The sequence below is a fragment of the Indicator indicator genome, chromosome 4 (genome assembly GCF_027791375.1).
Source record: "Indicator indicator isolate 239-I01 chromosome 4, UM_Iind_1.1, whole genome shotgun sequence".
NCBI lineage: Eukaryota > Metazoa > Chordata > Aves > Piciformes > Indicatoridae > Indicator > Indicator indicator.
The window spans coordinates 20686597-20707250 of record NC_072013.1 but is presented as its reverse complement, the minus strand read 5'-3'; the positions used below and the strand labels follow the sequence as shown (position 1 = coordinate 20707250).

The following is a 20654-nucleotide window of genomic DNA, read 5'->3' as shown; positions in this document are numbered from 1 at the left end:
AGAGCAGAGAGAAAATGCTATGTACTAAGTATAAGGAACTTCTCCTCCATGTTCCCTGTGCTGCTCAGAGAGTACAGCACAGGAGTCTACAACGAAGAAATTAAGCTTAGAAGAAAAGGAAAGGTGTTGCCTTAATGCTTGTCTTTGTTGCTATCCACATTTATTTTTGCCATGTTTAGTCTGTTTGCCCACAACAGTAAATGGTAAACAATCTCCCCATTCTTGTATTGATTCATCTTCAAAATCTTCTTGTCCCACTGAGAATGGAAGTGAGTAGCTTGATGGAAGTTTGGTCCTTAGCGAGGGATAACCTACCACATCAGTTCATGTGACTATGAAGACAATGTTTTCACTTACTAGATGGTGGTTTCTTTTTTTCTGGACTTTCTGTATCTTCCATTTCTGCTTCAGTGCTCTCATTGTCTGCAGCTGCTGTCTTTCTTCTTTTCTTAAAAGAAAACAAAAAACAAAAACTAAACTCAAGAGCAAAGTCTTAGCCTCACAAGGTATTACCTAATTTTAAGAATTGTTTCTTCGTATTTTATAAAAAGTCTCCAGTTACAGAGAAAATTTATTCACACATTAATGCAGGAATACTAGTACTATGCAATAGACAATTTAAAAGTTCGCTTCCCCTATCTTCAGATCACATTAGGAGTTGAAATTTTAATGTATGAAAACAAGTTTTTATGATCAAAACCTGTTTCTTTATTTACAGTAACTATTACAAAAGGAGCAATCTGAAAAACCCATTTTACTCAAAGTTGATGTTAATTGCTTTTTTAAAAGCAAGTACACCTCACTGAACTTACGTTTATCTGGATCCTTGCTTAAGACTTTCTTTGCACAGCTTAAAAGTAGCTACACCCACTGACAGCACATTAGTATTTTTTCTAATAGCAACTATGGGTTCTGTTCCAAAGAGATGTACTTGGGAAATCTGAACTCTGTTCAAGGTACATTATCTTAAAACCTCTAAATGGATAGAACTGTTATTATCTGTATATTACAATTAACCTTACTACTGCAAAGTATTCTTAAGGCAGATATGGAAAGATAGTTTTTTTAAAGCAATAAGATTTTTTTGCAAAGGATGAGTTGACCTCTATCTGTATCAGACCGATGATAATTTTGATGAACATGGAAAGAGTTTACTTTTTCTTAATTTTGTTCTTAATGGTGTGAAACTAGAGTTTTACTAATACAGCTGTAAAAGCAACGATAACTTCACACAGCTCATGAGAGAAGGAGAGAGTGCATTACATCTTTCCTTTCCAAAGTGTTGCTTCATGATTACCATCTAAACCCTGCTGGGCTGAACAGATTGGTTCGATAATTACATACAATAACTGCAGTGGGCAGGTAACCCTCAGCTGGCACAGGGCAGCTCCCCTGTGAGAACTTCCATATGCAAACTGCACTGATGGAGTGCATTAGGTACATCTTTCCTGCCGGTGCACAGGCCTGATTACCGCCAGCCAAGACTCCAAGGTTAGCATGTCAGCAGATTTGTGATGCATTAGGCAGGAATAAACACAGACACTTTTGTTCATTCTGACCAAAATTAAGGAGGACTATTTCAGCACTGTACTGCTTTTATATGAGAGATAATGCATTCCTCCCAATTGTACTAGAAAACATTTTAAACACTCATCAGAAAAACAGATATCCAATACATGCTACACAAAAGCAAAATACATTTATCTTGTTTCCAGGCTTATTAAATAAAAAGTGGTTTCTTAAACCTGCTGCAGGTGAATTACATGGTAGTAGAAATCAGGCAGCGTTCATTTGATAGAAATAGCATCTGGGCATCTGAAGCTGAACAGTAGAATGAACCACGAATCACTAAGAACCGTATTTTTCCAGTTTTGTTTACTCCCAATATTTCCCAGGAATTCTTCAATGCCAAACAAAAGTAAGATGTGATCCTTGCCCTAAACAATTTAGCCAAGAGCTCCACATGCTTCCTTCAACACATGGTATTGGTAGCTTCTTGTTTGGCTAGAACTATTATAAAATATCACACATACAAACCAACATGCATTTATTATACAGACCACCTCTGACACACCCCCCAACACACTGTGTTTCATTTACTTATACATCTGGAGAAAATTGAGTCATGACATAGAAAATAAAATGCTTTCTATATTAAAAGTTACCATCTGTGTGATCTGTGAGTTTTAGCCAGATACCAATACTAGAGAATGACTGAGAGTCCAGAACAACCATGCTTATGTGCAATATATAATGCATATCATGGCCCACTTAGCTATGCAAGCTGAAGACACAGGAAAATTCTGTGTTCTGAGAATTTATTTGCACAGAAGGTAGCAATATTGCCTCCTAGCTATGAAACAGCATACCTTCAGAACATAACACTGTTCTGAGAAAGCACTGAAGGTATTGAAGAGTAGTGGTCTTAAGCCCTGTTGCAATTAAAAGATCAGAACAGCCAAAATGCCATAAATACTCTGTATTAGAGGTTACCATCTTCTCAAGGGTGGATGCCAGACTGCATTGTTCTTTTCCAAATTACACAACAAGTATGCCAAAAGAAATCCAGTATGTGTTAGAAGTTAATGGCTTTCAGAAGCAAGATGCTACTGATCACTGGTAAATTATCTTTATGGAAAGCAGTTTCTATCAGAGTTTGGAATGTGAGGCTAATCTTGAAAACAGTCATCAAGTTGAGTTTCCTGCCATGGCTAAAAATAGATATAATTTTAATTAGCATTCTATGTTTTTCCTTTCTTCCTCTGTGTATCTAAGTGTCCAGCTACTCCCAACTAGCACAAATTGTCTTCTGGTTCTCCTAGCCCGCATAAATATATGATATGCCCTGGAAGAAAAGCATCCTAGCATGAGTTCCCAAACATATACTATGGGAAGGAAGATATCCTGATGAAAACTCTCATTCCCTCCATTCTTAGAGAAAAGTGCAAAATATACCCTAGGAAGGACTAACAAAATCTAATATTGTATCCTAGCCTACACCAAAGCTGTTACAAGGCCTAGAAAATCCACTACAGAACAAAGAATCGTCTGTCCTAGTATTTGGTCAAAGCAAGTAGGCTGTCAATCTGATTTCAACCAAACAAACCTTACTCTCTCTGAACACTGGCAAAAAGTAGCTAGCAGTGGGCAGTGGAAAACATGTAGCCAAACAGGCCAGTAATATTGTTTTATACAATAAATGATGGAACATATTTGTGACAAGCGAGCAAGCTGACCATGTGTATAGTTCCTCAAAATAATCCAATATCACTTTAACTCCTATTGTAGCTAAAAAAATGCATTAAAAGATGACTAAAACTAGAGTAAAAACCTTTTGCGTGGGTTTTGTTTGCCAGTCTCCATTCTCTGATGGGCAGAAGTCAAGTATTCCATCATCTTTTTGCCCAATGGCCTTCAGACCTTGCAGAAGTATTTCTCGGAAATGCTGGTAAACAGGTTTCTCTTCGTAGCTCAGTAGCTTCACCTTCTCCATGTATTTGACTATTTCATCTAAAGAAATGGTATCTCAAATTAATTTCTATTTGAAAACAAATTAACCATTCACTTTTACTATAAGTCAAAAATTATGCATACACTGCTTCCACTATTTTTTGAAATGTTTATTTACAAACTCATAATTACGACTTTACTACAATACATTTTAGAAAAAAAAAATACCAAGGTTCATTACTCTGTGATGACAACACTGCTTATGTTCATTGCAATGAAGTAAATAGTCACAAAAATTGTAACAGGCCTATCTTCACCAATGAATGTCTATAGACATAAGAAATATCATGTAAATGTTTTAAAACGTTGAAAAGGAAACTCAAGATTATCTTGGAACTTCAGCAGTTCAAGACTGAAACAAGCATTAAAAAAAAAAATACATTAAAACATCTGACCACAGGAAAAAAGAAACTTCAGACAAATCACACTTGACAGCAAACTCTCTTCTTATCACCAGGAGTAGCTGGAAATAACTAAATATTTAAGATCCCAAATGTTATAGGTTTAGGACTAGTTTCCAGAGTTTTCCAGAGTACCAGGGGGCTGGACAGGACATTATGAAATATTTTTATCTCATCCCATTCTCCTGCAAATCTCTATATAAACTGAAGTTACAGCTTGTTCTTTCTCTTCCTACCCCTTTTGCTCTTCTGTGCTTTGCTTGCTCTCTCACTCCTTGCTTAACTATTGTTTGGGTTTTGATGAGGAGGAGGTAAGACAGTGCAGCAGGGACAGGGAGAGAGAATTTTTTTAGCTGCGCAATGCAGCCTTCAGGCTTTGTCCAGGGGTGTCTGGGCTATTGTCAGGTTATATACATATACATTTATTACCTTTTATATTTAGTCTACTTTTGTAAATATTATTTTCATTTAACTTCCAAATTCTGTGCAAGTGGTGTTATTTGCTCTTTTGGGGTAAATTCCACATTCTGTCTGATGCAAAACCAGCACACCAAGAAAGTGTATTTCTAAAAATCGGATTTTAAAAATAATAAATCTACTTAGAAAATCACCAATGCCAATTAGAAATAATCTAGACTTCAAGATCTACTTTATATTCTGAATCTCTACAATTCCGTTATGAAAAATCAGTGTACTCATTTCACGTTAATACTGTTTTAGTCAGAAGAAACAGTGTCTGCAGATCATATTAACTGCAGCCAAAGGAAGAATCTAATGTTCTCCTTATCAACAATCTTATTCACGCAACTTTGTTGTTGCTGAAAAAAAGTAAACAGAAAAATAGGCACAAACTTCAGTAAACAAGTAGGACTTAAAGAACCAACAAATTAGAGTACAATGCCTGAGATACCTCTGAGGGACAAAGCTGCTGACAGTCTAATAACTCCTGACATTTTGCAGCGACTGATCTGCTTCTATTTTAATATAAAATAGTACAGGCTTTCCTTGTATGCACCCAATGTACTCCATGTAAATACAAAATTCACAGCATTTACCCATTGTCCCAACTTGTCTACAATTTGGTGATGGCGCCCAAACAGACTGTTGTTTTTGTTTTGTTTTAAAAAATTGACATTAAAATAAAATTATTAGAAAACACTTACCACATGGTACAAACCACAGTATTTTAATTAAAACAGCTCCTCTTACCTGGTCTGTTTTTCCCAGGAAAGCATTTGTCCATCAAAAACGAAATATTATCTCTACATCTGAAAAATAAAATTATTCAAAAGTATTGTTTCTTTCAACGTTTGAATCTTGCCCTGTTCTGATAGACTGCCAGCTTAGGTCATGGTCAGAGACAGGAAACACTATTAGAAAAACTTTTGGTATGACTTCCTATAGCCTGTTTTAGGATTGCAGTAAATTTGAGAACCTGATGAATGCCAGAGAGGCTATCTGAAATAAATTAAGTTTTAGTCCAACAGTTTTTCATTCCTACAAAAGCAAGCAAGTAGAAGACTGTAGGGAAAGAACTGGTCCATTTTAAATCCTTACATACCAATGCTCTTTTTCCTGATAAAGGGCTCTTTTTCTAGCTGATACTATTCAGAGCAGACCTCCTGCCAAAACAGTAACTCAGGGGGAGGGGGGATACTTCACTAACATTGATGGAAGATGAAGTGTTAAAAGTAGAGATAAGAAGGCCAAGTAACAAATACTTGTTAAAGAAGCATAAACTGCTATGCAGGGACAGCTTCCTTAGTATTAAATACCTGACAAGGGAAAGTTGAGCAGAGGTGGGGGGAAGACAAAGGAATGTAACAGTGAGGGATTATATTTTTTTTTTTTTAATTCAAGTCCACAATGTAGTCTTCTAGCTGGATTGATGCTCAGAGATTTAAGATCCACCTTTAGTTCTTATCTCTATCAATGACTTCAGAGCTTAGTGTTACAAACAATATTCATACTCCATGTTTCAGCTCTCTTTCCATAAAGCAGGACTAATGGTTACTTGCATACTGGTAAGAGCAATTTCTGGCTTAATCATGGCAGTATTCTAGGGTGACAGTACCATGATGTATAGAGAAAAATAAACATCTCAGATATGCAAAGTAGAACAGCACAAATTCAGTTACCAGTCAAAGATACATGAGACACAATGAAGGGAAACCAGGGGGTATACAAAACAACAGCCTGTTCAGCTCGAAAGGGAACATACTGAAAGTACAAAGCATTTCCACATTAAGACATTTTTATTCCTATTTTCAGTTTGAAAAGAGAAAAAAAGCAAGTAATTTCTCACCTGATTTTTGAGTCTCTGACAAAATTTGGATCTTTCAAATTATCTTCCCATGGTAGGTAGCCACTAAGCCAATGAATCATACAGTAACCCAGAATCTCCAGATCACCACGTCTTGATGGCGCTGAATACACATGCACACAATAAAAGAGAATTGTAAGAGCAGCTAATAAAGCACAAAGCTTCAACACCTAAAATGTGCACATATGTAAAACAATTGTTAAGTATTGTCTTTCTTTATAACATTACTGGTTCTATTACTTATTTCTTTATTTTAGCATGAAAGCATGGAAGGAAAACATCTGGAAGGACAACTTAACTTTGTTTTTAAGCTCTTTATCAATCTTGGTTTTTTTATTCAAGGACATGACACGCTGCAGTTATCCCAGTTTGGAAAACTTTTTAAGTACTCCAATTGTGCAAAAAATAGAGCAAATTAGTGAAGTGATTGACTTTCTTTCAAAACAGTTTTTACTTCCCTCCCATAAAAAGATAATAGCACCAAAATCCCAGGTCCTTAAAAAAAAAAATCATGATGCTGAAATATTTTGTGGCCTGAAAACTGAACACAAGGCAGTAACAGATGAGTTCCCTAAACAAAAAAAACAAAAAAAAAAAAAAAAAAAAAAAACATCGACCACTAAACATGAAACCCCAAACCCAACAGTAACAAACAAACAAAAAAGAAAAAAAGGGAGAAGGGAAAAAAAAAAAGGCAAAAACTACCCACATGTACATTGGCCACAAACTACACAAGTGGTACATGGACAAATCAAGTCATCTTTGCTCATATTCAGTTTTAACCATTGGTGCTACAGTTCATCCCAAAATCAATAATAGTCTTCAACACTGGTATTTTTTCATGACACATTTTTATGCTAATGAAGTAAAATTTAAGAATGAAGAAAACTAGTCTTCACTGTAATCCTCAAGGTTTAATCATATAGACCTGCCCTTTTCATATGGAACTTCTTGCCTTTTACTATTCAGTGCCTATAGGCAAAATTATGAAATAATATTTCATAATTAGTCTTCTAAATATAAGGTAAATAATATGGTGTATCTTTGCCAAATATGAAGAAGTACGTTCACAATGGTAACAAAAACCATTTGTTGCAAAAACAGAGCCTGCTTTTCTGTCAATATCCACTATTCTGTTTCTACTTTCTTAATAAAAAGCTATAAACACTTTAAGAGTCTTCATAAAGTGAGGAAATGTATTTAAGAAAGTTACATTTAAAATACAGTAGATTAATATCAAAGTCAAAGTTTGTAAATGGAAAAAAGAAAAATGTCATATAGAGTTCATAGAGAAGAAAAAAACATTTCCATAGATTCAGAAACTTGGATGTTTATGAAACTCACTGCCACAAAGAAAGTCTTTGGTGCTATTAGAAAGGATGCACAAATGCCTATTGCCAGAAACAAGGCTTTACATCCTTACCCACACCCTTGTGTGCATCAATACTGGTATATTCAATAGTTCCATCATGACACCTTTTGGGATCTTCTTTATATACTTTGTGAACTCCTTCAGGACAGTATCGGTAGGCAAGTCCATAATCCACCAAGTATACCTAGTAATTACAACAAAGAATTCTAAACTGAAGAACTGTAAATACAAGAAATGTGCAAATAATAAATGCAACTCCCAACCATTCTTAGAATTTATTTTCATGTACTAAAAAACTGTGAGCCTTTTTACTTTAAATGATCCCTCCTCGGTGCTTTATTGAGATTGCAATGTATGATTTTAAAACAATGTGTCAGATAAGTTCTGTTGGTTTTCATATAGCAGTTCAATATGGAAATAGTTTCTTGGTGATGCATTGGATAAGTACAGCAATAAAGTCACTGACAGTAAGATTAAATGAAAAAAATTGTATTAACTCTTATAGAGTTATAAATACACTTACTGTCCTATTCTCTTTAAAGTCAGCTGTCCCATGTGAATACTACTGCATACTACTTCTCACTAACACCAGAGCTACTTTAATAGAATTGAGATTATTTACTTATTTCACAAGCTAAAACATTTGGGCAAGAAGATGACATAATTCTGAAACTTTAATGTGCAGTGTTTAAATAAAAGAGTAAAGAGAGTTAAAAATGTGGAAAAATGAAAGACTTCCATAAATCAAGTGGATAAATCAACACTTTAAAGACCAATTTTTCCAAGTCACAGAACACTTATCTGAGAGATTTCTTGAAAAAAGGAAAGAGGTAACAATGCAACAAGCAAACACAATTTACCAGTGTGCTATACAATGTTAAACTTCTACCTGCAAATACCTATTTGAGAGTCAATTTTTTTTTTAATCTTGATAATTTCTCTAGATTATTTAGGGCAAATAGTCAATTTGATAAGTGTTCAGCAAAATGCATAAAAAAAACATAGAATATTAACTAGATATAAATGTCAAGCAGAAATAACGTTACCATATACATTCTTAAAAATTAACTTCTGCTAGATTTCATGGGTTCAAAGCACTTCCAGTACTTTCAAATGGAAGGTGTTTAAAACATGAGGAATAAAATGCATCTGAAATACCTGATTAGGGTTTTTGTAACTCAGAAGAAGGTTTGAGGCCTTGATGTCTCCGTGCACATATTCATGCTCATGGACGTATTCCAGGATATCAAGCTAACAAAACAAAAGTCATATAAATGCAGTACCCAGATTCGCCCAGCAGAGGACCTGTACTCAGCCCAAAAGTCTGATTTAACTGCAAGACTTACATGGGGAAGCCAGACTGTAAAAACGTAATACATACTTTTAGACTTACTATTCTCAAACCTAATTGCAGTACAGTTTTATGGGGAAATCGTTTCGCATTCTCTTCATACATCTTCTGAAGATCTCTGCCAAATCGGTCCATTATCATAAATCGATAACTAAAGGGCGGGGGGAAAAGCCACCAAAACAGCAACAAAGTTACTGAATTGTAGTTAGCAAAGTATTTTATCTTTGTTTTAATTGTACAAATTACAGATTGAAAACGTTTCCCTCAAAAGATAAACTATAGGTATACAGAACACAAGTATGTAGCAAGTACTTGACTTTTTTCCCAATGTTGTTCATTGATTCTTTTTTACATCAGCTAGTCAAAAGACTGTCCATTAAAAAAACTGTTCGTTATTTCTGGATAGTTCTACAATATGATAACAATTACCCAGAGAGGAAAATATCTGTATTGCAATTCATTAAAGGTAAAACAAATCACCAATTATTTACAGAAATACAATTTTTTACTTTACATACGACTAAGTGACTTAACATGTTTATGTATACAATTCCGTTTCCTGAAATCCAGTACGATCTTTTTTTTTTAAATCTACTATAAAAAACAAACATCTCACACTTGCTGTAGGTGTTCTGATATTCACTGCTAAAGTCAAATTGGTTCTATTAGCTGAGAGTAAGAGCTCATGGTAGCTATATTAAAGAATTTCATTCATTAAATACCAAATGTAAAGAGAACTTTATTTGGTGCAAAAAGAAAGTTGTATTCACTTTTGTCTCTCAAAAGTCAGACAACTACTGAAACTCCTCTGCAGCACAGATACACAGAGAAAGTCCACTAGGAAACATGGACTGTTACATAAACAGGCACAATATTCAAGGTCAAGTACAAAAACTCCTCGTGACATGGAACACTAAAAAACTGTCCTTAGACTTAAGACAAATTAATCTGTGAGCTAGAATAATTGCTAGCTTCATGTTAAAGTTAAAAAACTATCCCCAGGGAAAATAAAATAAGATTTAGAGAGAGCATTAAGTCCTTTATATGTGTGAGTAAATACTCTAAGTGCATAGCATATCACAAGAAAAACTTTAAAGGTAGTGATATTATTCAAAGACTTATACATTAGAAGTTGGCTTTATTTTAATTCAAATACGAAAAGCTTCTAAACCACATATATATACAGCATCACTGTATTACATCAATGTTCAACACAAATGGAAACTAAACACCTAAGAGTATAATAGACACAAACAGGAACAACAGAGTACAAATAGGAATAGATATTCCTTAAACATACCCTATTACGTACGTGAAACTTTCTAATAGAAATGAACAACATGAAGATAAAGTCAGTCCTGTTGTGAAGGGATACTGGTTGCACATGAAATAAATCTCAGTAAATGACAGCAAAAGATATATTCACCTGTTTCCGTTTTTTTCATGCAAGCCAGAACCCCAATATCTTGGTACACCTAAATATTTTAGCTTATGGGATTTAGTCCACTTCTGAACTGAAAATACAAATAAATGTAAGTTCAGGAATTTGCATCAGTAGACTTAGATAAAAAGAGAGCACTCATATCACAATTCCTGCATACCTGTGAGCTGCTTATTTCAGGGAAATTTGTATGCAAAGCAATGATGCACCCATTGTAGACAAAGAGATGCAACTAAAGTCTGAATTTAGACAACACAATCAACAACTCTAAAGCACATCTTATAAAAAAAAAACACCTCAATGTTACTGTATGACTGAATTACAGTTCATGATTTAAAAATACTTTTGAAAGTCACCTAAAGATTCTCTTAAAGTTCACCCTTATTCCTGGTATGCTCCATTTTCCTAAATGCTTCAAGTTCATTAAAAACATTTTAACAGACCGCTTACTTTCATCTGGCTTAGCAGCTCGCATGTAGAACTTTAACTCAGTAAAAAGAGGTCCATTCTGGCTGGGTTCCTTTAAAACAATTTAAAATTAGTTAAAAACTGCTGTATTAGTGCCTAATCATTTTTTAAATCTCACAAAAGGTAACATTCCCCTTTAAAACCATATTCTTCCTCAAACACTTTACTCGGTGCTGAGAGTGTATGATATTTTTATAAAAGAGGGCTGATTCTAAAAGTTATTTTTATTATAAATTGTTTAATGTTAAAGGTATTAAAGAATCTTTTCCCATAACAAAAGATTAAAGAATAACAAATCAACTGGAATGTATAGAAATATTACTAGCAATTGACAGCAAAAGTTTAGCAGAGAACATTAAACAACATTATTTCAGATTTTCCAGATTAAACCTGTATTCCATCAGTTGCAATAGCCATTAGTGAGCCTAAAAACACCTGACATAATTTGATGGGAAAATCGTAATAAAAGTTAAATACTCTCTGAACATAAGGTATTTCGTTCCCATCACACATTAGTTGATCAAGGTAAAAATTACAGAGGATTTCACAATTTCTATTAAACTAAATTATAAGAACTACATCTATTTTGACTTCAGAGCCTACTTTGCATTTAAGCTTACATAATGTATTTCAGTTCCATTTTCTAGGGACTAATCTATAGTAACTATGTATTACAAGTAAAATTCAAGAGAGAAATTACTTTGAAAACACCAAAACTTTGAAATAGTGAACAGAAACTACAAATGGACAACTACCTTGGCTCTAAATTTCCAGAATTTAGTGCAAGAAAGACAAAAGTGATTTCAACTCTTGAAGTTTTTAAATTATTCATTTTGAGATAAGCTTAAGCAATTTCTTTTAGTCTAGTTACTCATGTATGTGCAAACTCATTCTCAGTGAAAATACTTGTTTTGCAATAATCCTACACCTAAAAAAATTCAAACAGAAAAGGGGGGGGGGGGAAAGTATGTGGCAAAGAAACTAAATCACATGATATTACTGGAACAAGCTGCCCAGAGAAGTTGTGAATGCTCCAGCCCTGGAAGTGTTCAAAGCCAGACTGGAAGAGGCCTTGAATGACCTGGTCTAGTACAAAGTGTCCCTTCCCTGGCAGCAAGTTGGAACTCGATGATTTTTAAGGTCCCTTGCAATCTAAAGTATTCTATATAAACAAAATCTCCAAGAAAGATAACATCAGTCTTAAACAGTTTTAACTGTAATGTTTAAATGCAGATGTAGTGACACAGAAAATTGCTAAGGGCCAGAATGTACCACTCAGCTAATTGAGGTTTACTGTTGTTCAATACTAACCAAGGATTGTAAAGCGATCAAACACGGGCTTTGATGTGCATCTTCATTTAGAAGACCAGTCAGAATGAAAGCAGGTACCTGCTTAGGCACCACTCCAAGGCCTGGACACTTGATTGAAAAGCTACTGCCTATCTCCATGTCACTTTCCCCCCCCCAGCATTGCTCTGATAAGCAGTGGAGCCAAGATACCAGTTTTCCAGCCCCTTCTTGTGTTACCATCATTCAGACTTGAGCCATGAACTGTCCCCACCCCCCCCCAAAAAAAAAAAAAAAAAAAAAACAAACCACAAACAACAACCACACAAAAACAACAGTCAAAAAAACCCAAAACAAAACAAAAAACCCACAACAACAAACACCACAACTGGAACAACTGATCAATGCACAGCAACTTTGGTATGCTTATCTACTTTCAGTTAGTTTATCTGTCCACTATGAACAACCAAAGAGTGATCTAGAGACCATATACAGAGAAGGGTTAAAACTGAATTTTTGTACTGCTGTTATCTTTGACAAGTGTTACCTAACATGTTCCCTTATTTCTGTGCAGCATAACCCATTGCTACTCTAATTTAATTAGGATATAAATTACACTATTTTTATTCAATTTACATAGGTTTGAAGAATGTTATTTTCTTACTAAAATACAGTGAAAAACTGTAGGTGTTAAAAATTCTTAAAATATTTATTTTTTAATTATTCAAAAAAAAAGTCTGTGCTATCTTTCTCTGGAAAGAGCAAACGCTGAAAATCTGGTATCTTTTCATACTTCAGAGGATGGATAAATAATTTAACCACAAAAAGATCTTGTTGACTATGAAGCTGTTTCCCCATAATTATTAATTCCACATACAGATAAATAAATGCATATGCTATGTTAAAAAGGCTCATGTAATGATGTCCAATATTTGCCACACTAGTCATCTTATAATACAGTAAAACCAGAAAGGCTTCAAACACAAATTTCTACAACTTCTAGTACAGGGTCATTCTAAACACATGATTTGCAAAACTGAAATTAAAGTCTAATTAGAAAAGATATCATAATGAAAGAAATTATGGATTATGTGTTGAAACCCAATAAAATTCTTCAAGTAGCATTTTAAGAATTCTGGTCTGTTTCAGTGAGCAATTTAATGAAGTGTTATTAAAATCTGCATCCACTCCTGAACAATGACATCTGATAGGTCCACATGTTAAAAAGCATTTCTTTTTTTAATAAAAACTGTGATTCATTTTGTACTGCTCAGACATCGATAATATGAGGATATGTCAAAGACTAAGCCAATTTCCATTCTGCTTTAATAGCTAAATTTGAAGAACATTACTATAGAAGCACATATTTTGTTAAACACTAATAATTGTTCAAAGCTATTAACCACTTTGCTTCAGCTGATGGATCATCTAGGAATCACCCAGGCACCAGAAAATAGGCCCTTATCCGTAGTTGTGTTATACCAGACTGTAGAGGCATAATATGTTATGGGTCATTTGTGAGGGCAGCACAAAGACTGGGGCTACTCTTTATTGCCATAAAGACAAAATTACACAAGACAAATTAAAAGTGAGTAGTCATCTGGGAGATTAGCAATGGGGGTATTTACAAATTGCTGCAACAAAGTGAATCTAGCATAAAGGCAACCCAAAAGTTATGACACTACCTAGTATGTTCAGAGCCCAACGTGGAGAAGAGAAGCGGATGGACCAGTTTCAAAGTCAGGAAAAGAGGAGGATAGCAATTACTCACAGCATAAAATATTGCGTATCTGATGATTTTCCAAGCAAGTCAAACTGGATTCTTCTTGAAAGTTAAATGACATCCTGCTTCCTGATCAGTCCAAGCTCAGCAGGCACCAGTAATTAGAAGTCAATGCCTCTCATAGGCAAGCCACTGCTGGTTACTTGAATGTCTGTTATCTGCCTCTAAAACATTCCACAGCTCCTGCATAATGGCACAGCCCCTGCCGTGGATGGCAGAGGTTGGACATACAAAAGCAGCAGCTCCAGGCTGGGGCTCATAGTCTGTGTGGAATACTTCCCACAGACACCTAAAGCAGCAGCAGTATGCTGATGTTAAAGGTATGGTACTTTGACATTTGCATCGTAAGCAGTGCCTTTTTCAGCAAGTGACAAAGTTTCAAAGAAGGTCATCGCCAATGGTACCTTAGGGGTATCTGAACAGTATCAAAACCAGAATTCTAGAATTTCCCTGTAGTCAGCAGATATAAATACCAAGACTAAAAGGCACATTCTAACTAAAATGCATTTTATTCTAAATTAATCTAATATTTTAATTTCAGGAAAAACGTTTAAAATTTTAACATTTACATAAGCATTTCAGAATCACTACATAGTCTAATAAAATATTAAAATATTGCAGTTCTGAACTGCACTGAAGAAATAATTTTCTCCGTTGTGAAGTTCTTGTACAGTTTTCTGGCATTGCTTTTTTCACAAGACCAGAAGTACCACCATGATAATGAATGATCTGGATCTACTATGGCTATTCTCATACTCCCACGTTTTTTATTAATACTTTACCAGGATCTATACAATCTACCAAAATTTGAGAAAAATTTATTTATACCTTAGGAAGAAAACATTATAGCCAAATCAAGTTAAATAAATCTATTTTTAAATTTTATTTTAAGTTTAAAAACATAAGAAAGTTTCACATAATAAAAGTAATTTGCTGGTTTGCTGCTATGGGCTAAAAATGAGACATCAACAATGCTTTTTCTCCTCTCTAATCATTAGGTTAAAAATTATGTGTCAATGTCATTTTAATTCAATAGAAATTAGAATACGTATGTGTTTTATGATAAAACATTTAAAGAACTTTATATCTGCAGGGACATTGGGAATCAAAGCTTTGCTGTTTCTGCTCCCAAGCCATCTGTCAGCTTACCAACATCCAGTGGTGAGCAACAGTTCACACAGACTCACTGTTGAATCATAGACATTCTCCGAAAGCTAGCCAGATTTCATTCATTTTATGATATTTGGGCTGTTTACAGGAAGCAGCAAATGAAACAGAATCTGATCCATTTCATGAACCTTTTTCAACTCCACTGATGTTCCAAGTATCCACCATCAATTCAGACTGCTATGTCTCCATTCTCAGCCACATTCCTCTATACCACCACACTTACTGTGTTTTAAACAACACTTTGCAATTGGATTATTTTCAGTCAGAAAATGCAGTTCTAGAAGAAACATTTTCATGTTGTGAAGGTTTAAATGCTCTCTTACCACTTTTGCAACATAAGCTGCATCACTGCCAACCGACTTTGAAGAATTAACATCGGCTGTTGAAAAGGAAACATTTGTTAATAGTAGGAAAGAAAGCCATTGCAAAACGGACACTTATTTGCTATACAGCACAGACACAGAAATGACAAGGCAATTAAGTATTGACAGGAACACATATCAGTACTTTGGTAAGAGAATTTCACTCCATAGCAAGACTATATTGATATGGTCTTGCATTCTCCCTTCTGTTTGAGAATGGGCAGTTTACTAAATAAATGAGTTCTTTTTTATTATTTGACATCTTTTTCCTGGTCAATATCTCTTTCATTTTGTTATACTGTGATGAAAACGCACAGTTGTGGACATACAGATGGAAAGCAACCTCTCTACTATTCTGCCATGTCACATATCCAAAACTGACTTTCTGTTGCTACTGGGATGTTGATTTTTTTGACTGAAGGTATAATGGACATCAAGTTAGGCAAGCACAAAGTACAAGAACAGTCACGGGCACAGCTTCGTGCAAATCTGAGGGGAGCAACCTTTGGCTTGAACAATGTAGGAATTCTTAACACAAAGAACTATGCAATCTGAGTGACCTGGAAGTCCAGTCTCAGTAAATTTAGTAGCTTACTGAGCAAGGCTGAGAAAGGAGTAGAGGTTCATTGGCAAGAAGCCACAGACTGGTACTGGTTTTCTTCTTAACCAGTTATGCTGCAGTCTGCCCATTTTGAAATCAGGACAGATTATTTTTTTTCAACTCAGTATGAGTTCAATGCAATTTATTGACCAAGAGGAGGAAGACCATGAATGCACTGCAAAATAAAACCTTATTATCATGATCACATTAACTTTCATCCCTTCAAAATCATTTGGAAAAGGACTAGGGGCAATTAAGATTTTATAATTACATGAGTTATCCTCAAACCTCTTACCTGCTCATCTGTTCAAACAGCAGAGATACTAATATGGAATATTATCCACTAAGGGAAGTTTTCCATGATCTCAATTAAAAAAAAAACTTTCAAAATAAGACCTGTGATGATGCTTTAAACTGGAAAGTTGAAGATTTTGCTTTGTTTCGAACATTGGTTACATAAAAAAGTATATGACTAACGTCAGAAGTTCACAAGACAATGAAAAAGTAAAAAGCAGCAAAGTCAAAACCAGCCAAAATGCTGGCTAAACAGCAGATCCCATAAAACATGCCCAGACAGTCCAAGTTCAGAATATGCGATATAAGGACACTCATGCAAAAATCCTTTTTCAGCCAGAGCAAAAATAAAATTTAAATAAATATGAAACTATTTTTTCACAGCGAAAAAGTAATAAATACTTTGGTTTGAAAATAAAAAGAATTAACTACTAGTGGAACCTCATACAACCACAGTGCCTACAACGACTATTTTTCCTCTCTTGCAGTTTTTTTCCAACACCATGAAACAAATTAAGGTTCTAGTGAAATATACCCCTTGAAGACATTCTGAGTTTCTAACTTGGCATCAGTTTTTCATAGCTTTGAATAAGAATCAACACTTGACTCTTCATTTTAAAACTAGTATTAAAAAGAACTACTACACTTACCAAGGTATAGGCGTCCAAAGCCTCCTTGCCCTATAGGGACACCTAATTTCCATTCTTTTCTGGATGTATCTGCTAGAACCTCCCCCAAAGCAAACACTTCAGCAAGTTTCCTTTTTGCAGGTGCTCTTTTTCCAGCAGTCTTCTTGTTATAAGGCATTTTGACTGGAGGAAGAAGAAAGGGAAGGCAAAAAAAAGAAATAGGTTACACGCTGACCAGACTTATGTAGAAATTTGCTAGAAGCATGAAACAGTGTGGGTTAAGTTTTCATTTGTCACTCTAAAAATACTTTACAAGAAATACAGTAAGTAGTTTCATTGACATGAATTTGAATTGAAAAAAACCTGATTTTTCCAGGCATCACAAAAATATTTGACAGTAAAAGTCTCCACCAGAGAAATTTATTAGAAGACCTTGTATAATACATGCCTAAAACCCCTCAGAATCTCAATCGATCACAACCAATCGTAGGTCTAAACTTAAAAAAAAGGTAAACTAATGAAATAAAGCTCATCAATTTTCCTTGAGTGAAACTTGCATACAGAAGTGCCACACAGTCTAGGTTACTTCAGTAATAATACAAGGAAACCCTCTTAGCTGTGAAAAAATTAACAGCTAATTATTTTTTCTCCTATAGAACTACAAGTGACAAAAATGAAAGTCTGCCGATTGTTTAGAGAGTAGCACTTAAGAGATCATCCACAAACTACTACATAATTTCTATAAATGCAAATAAATGCTCAAAATGCAGTTGTGACTGACTAAAGCTCAACAGTGGATGGAACACTCCATGGAGACAGGCCACGGGGATGTGCCCATGGAGCTCTGCCAGTAAGGCAAAGGACTGTGCTGTAGCTCAACACAAAGGCAACTGGTGGGGGTGGCCTTTGTTTTAGGAAAACAGCTAAACAACAGCTGAGTGGAGCTCAAAACTGTGGAGTGGTGCAAATGTCTCACAAATCAGACAGGTCAGTGTCAGGAGAGTAAATACAGGCTCAGAGCAACATGAGAGAATAAACGCTCAACTGGCAAAAGAATTTTGAAGAGAGCTTGAGGTGGTTTCAACCCAGCTATTCCTTCCTGATGCCAACTGTAACTTATATTTGTATTTTTTCAGTGTATTTTGTATTACTCTCCTAAATCAGAAATCCTGTATAGCATCAACCGTCTTCAAATGAGTACATTCAATATTAAATATTATGCCTTCCACATGTGCAATATCTTAGAGAATGTGGACAGACCACTGGACTCTGGCAGAAAGCAGTCCTCAGACACCAGAGGCATTCAATATAGGAATGAACACAGCAGAGGAGGTGTATGATTCCAAGCCAAAGAAAACATCTGGGGTTTTAAGGCTATTAATTTGAGTCATAGAACCACATCTGAACACCTTACTGTTGTTAAACAAAGAACTTCAACAAAGAATACAAATACTACTGGAGAGTCCAGTGCAGAGCCACTAAGAGCATTAAGGACCTGGAACATCTACTTTATGAGGAAAGGCTGAGAGAGCTGGATCTGTTCAGCCTGGAGGAGGGGATCTCATAAATGCTTATAAATATCTAAAGGGCAACTGTCAAGAGGATGGAGCCACTCTTCTCAATGATCTCCAGTGACAGGACATGGCGCAGTGGACACAAACTGGAACATGGGAGATTCAACATAAACATAAGGAAAAGTCTTTATTTTGAGGGTAGCAGAGCACTGCAACAGGCCTCCCAGAGAGGTTGTGGAGTCTCCATTTCTGGAGGCATTCAAAACCTGCATGGATATATTCCTATATTACTCTAGGTAAGTTGGACTAGATGATCTTTTGAGTGAAATATCCACATCACAAGCTTCCCCATTATCACAAACAGGATATTTTAATTCTGCATTACTTGACTATTTCCACTTCTATACAGTAACATTATTCCACATAATTGATATACAACTTAGATATTTTCCATTTTAAAACTAACTTTACCTACAGCTTTATCCATAACCTGCCTTCAAGAAAAACCTTTCTCCACACCTCTTCATTTTTTTTTAATGATCTTTAAGGTGATATATACTGTACTGTCCTAGAGGAAGATTCTTTTTTAGAGGAGAAAAACGAGATTTCTGAGCACCAAATGTAATTCCATCTATCTCAGCTAAGACCATACCAGTGAGAACATAATGCCAGAAGTAACAGACAGTGGTAAGGAATGGCTATGTGTTGATACCACTTAACAAGAACACACCAAAAAGATAACAGCACCTTCTCAAGACACACAGATCAGGAAAAGAATTAAAACAAAGGACAGACTGAAACCATTCAAAATGACAATTGCAAAATAAACCAGCTGTCTGGAGCTCCAATACTGACTCAGATAAGGAAAAAAAAAAGTATAAAAATTACCTGTGTTGCCTAGTAACTCAGCTGTGGGACAAGTTCACACTCATCATCTAAAATGTACCTATACAAAACGAGCATAGTGTCCCTCAAGGTTAAGAGACATGCAGGAGGCTTGAAGACCCCAGAAAGCCAATCGTATCCTGGGCTGCATCAAAAGAAGCATAGCCAGCAGGTCAAGGAAGGTGATTCTCCCCCTCCACTCTGGTGAGACAACCCCTGGAGTACTGCATCCAGTTCTGGAACCCCTATTACAAGAAGGATATGGATGTGCTGGAACGTGTCCACAGAAGGGCCATGGCGATGATCAGAGGGCTGGAGCACCTCTCCTATGGAGACAGGCTGAGAGAGTTGGGGCTATTTAGTCTGGAGAAGCGAAGGCTCTGAGACGACCTTAGCATGGCTTTCCAGAATCTTAAGGGGGCCTAAAAAAAGCTGGAGAGGGACTTTTTAGAGTGTCAGGTAGTGATAGGACTAGGGGGAATGGAGCAAATATAGAAATGGGTAGATTCAGATTGGATGTTAGGAAGAAATTCTTCACCATGAGGGTGGTGAGACACTGGAACAGGTTGCCCAGGGGTCTGGTGGAACCCCCCATCCCTGGAGGCTTTTAAGGCAAGGCTAAATGTGGCTCTGAACAATCTAATCCAGTGTGAGGTGTCCCTGCCCATGGCAGGGGGGTTGGAACTGGATGATCCTTGAGGTTGCTTCCAACCCTGACAATTCCATGACTCTATGATTCTATAACTATATCCATTGACCTCTGATTTACTACAAGTAATTCCAGCAAGACTTGGACAGATACACTTAGGTGCTTGAATGCTGGACAGACTGCTGTCTAGTGAAAGAAAAATTTATCGCCTCTTTCTCAATATAGCTAGCAAGCAAGTGAAATGAAACCTTTTATATGTTTCACATCTTTAATGTTCACAGTGAGCCTCTTGATACTAGCCTTGCTTAAAAAGGAATTCAATTTACTTAAAATAGCTCCTCAAGCGTATTAAAGAAGGAGATAGTGTTTCCCCGGGGTCTTTTTCCTCCCTTTTTTTGTTTAACACGGTCAATAACTGTATGCCTGAAGGTACTTAAGAGTAAAGGAAAAAAAAATTAATGACATGACAACTTCTCTTTATTCATAAAAGCAAAAATTCAAAATGGACATAAGTTTGAACATCCCCAGCTGGGAACCCTGCCCTTAACAAATACACTAGATACACATACATGGTTTCTTGGCTGTCTATATTCATATCCATCTGTTAAGATGGC

General features: G+C 35.7%; 1 protein-coding gene across 1 annotated transcript; it reads right to left on the bottom strand.

Moving 5' to 3' along the window:
• Window positions 1-349: 349 nt before the first annotated feature.
• On the bottom strand, window positions 350-17170 carry VRK1 (VRK serine/threonine kinase 1). Its single transcript, XM_054400506.1, has 11 exons — window positions 17014-17170; window positions 15430-15485; window positions 10849-10918; window positions 10384-10471; window positions 9000-9108; window positions 8765-8857; window positions 7658-7790; window positions 6217-6337; window positions 5121-5179; window positions 3332-3510; window positions 350-448 (listed from the first exon to the last, which is right to left on the bottom strand). The coding sequence occupies exons 1-11, from the start codon at window positions 17168-17170 to the stop codon at window positions 350-352; spliced, it is 1164 nt and encodes a 387-aa protein (XP_054256481.1).
• Window positions 17171-20654: the final 3484 nt, after the last annotated feature.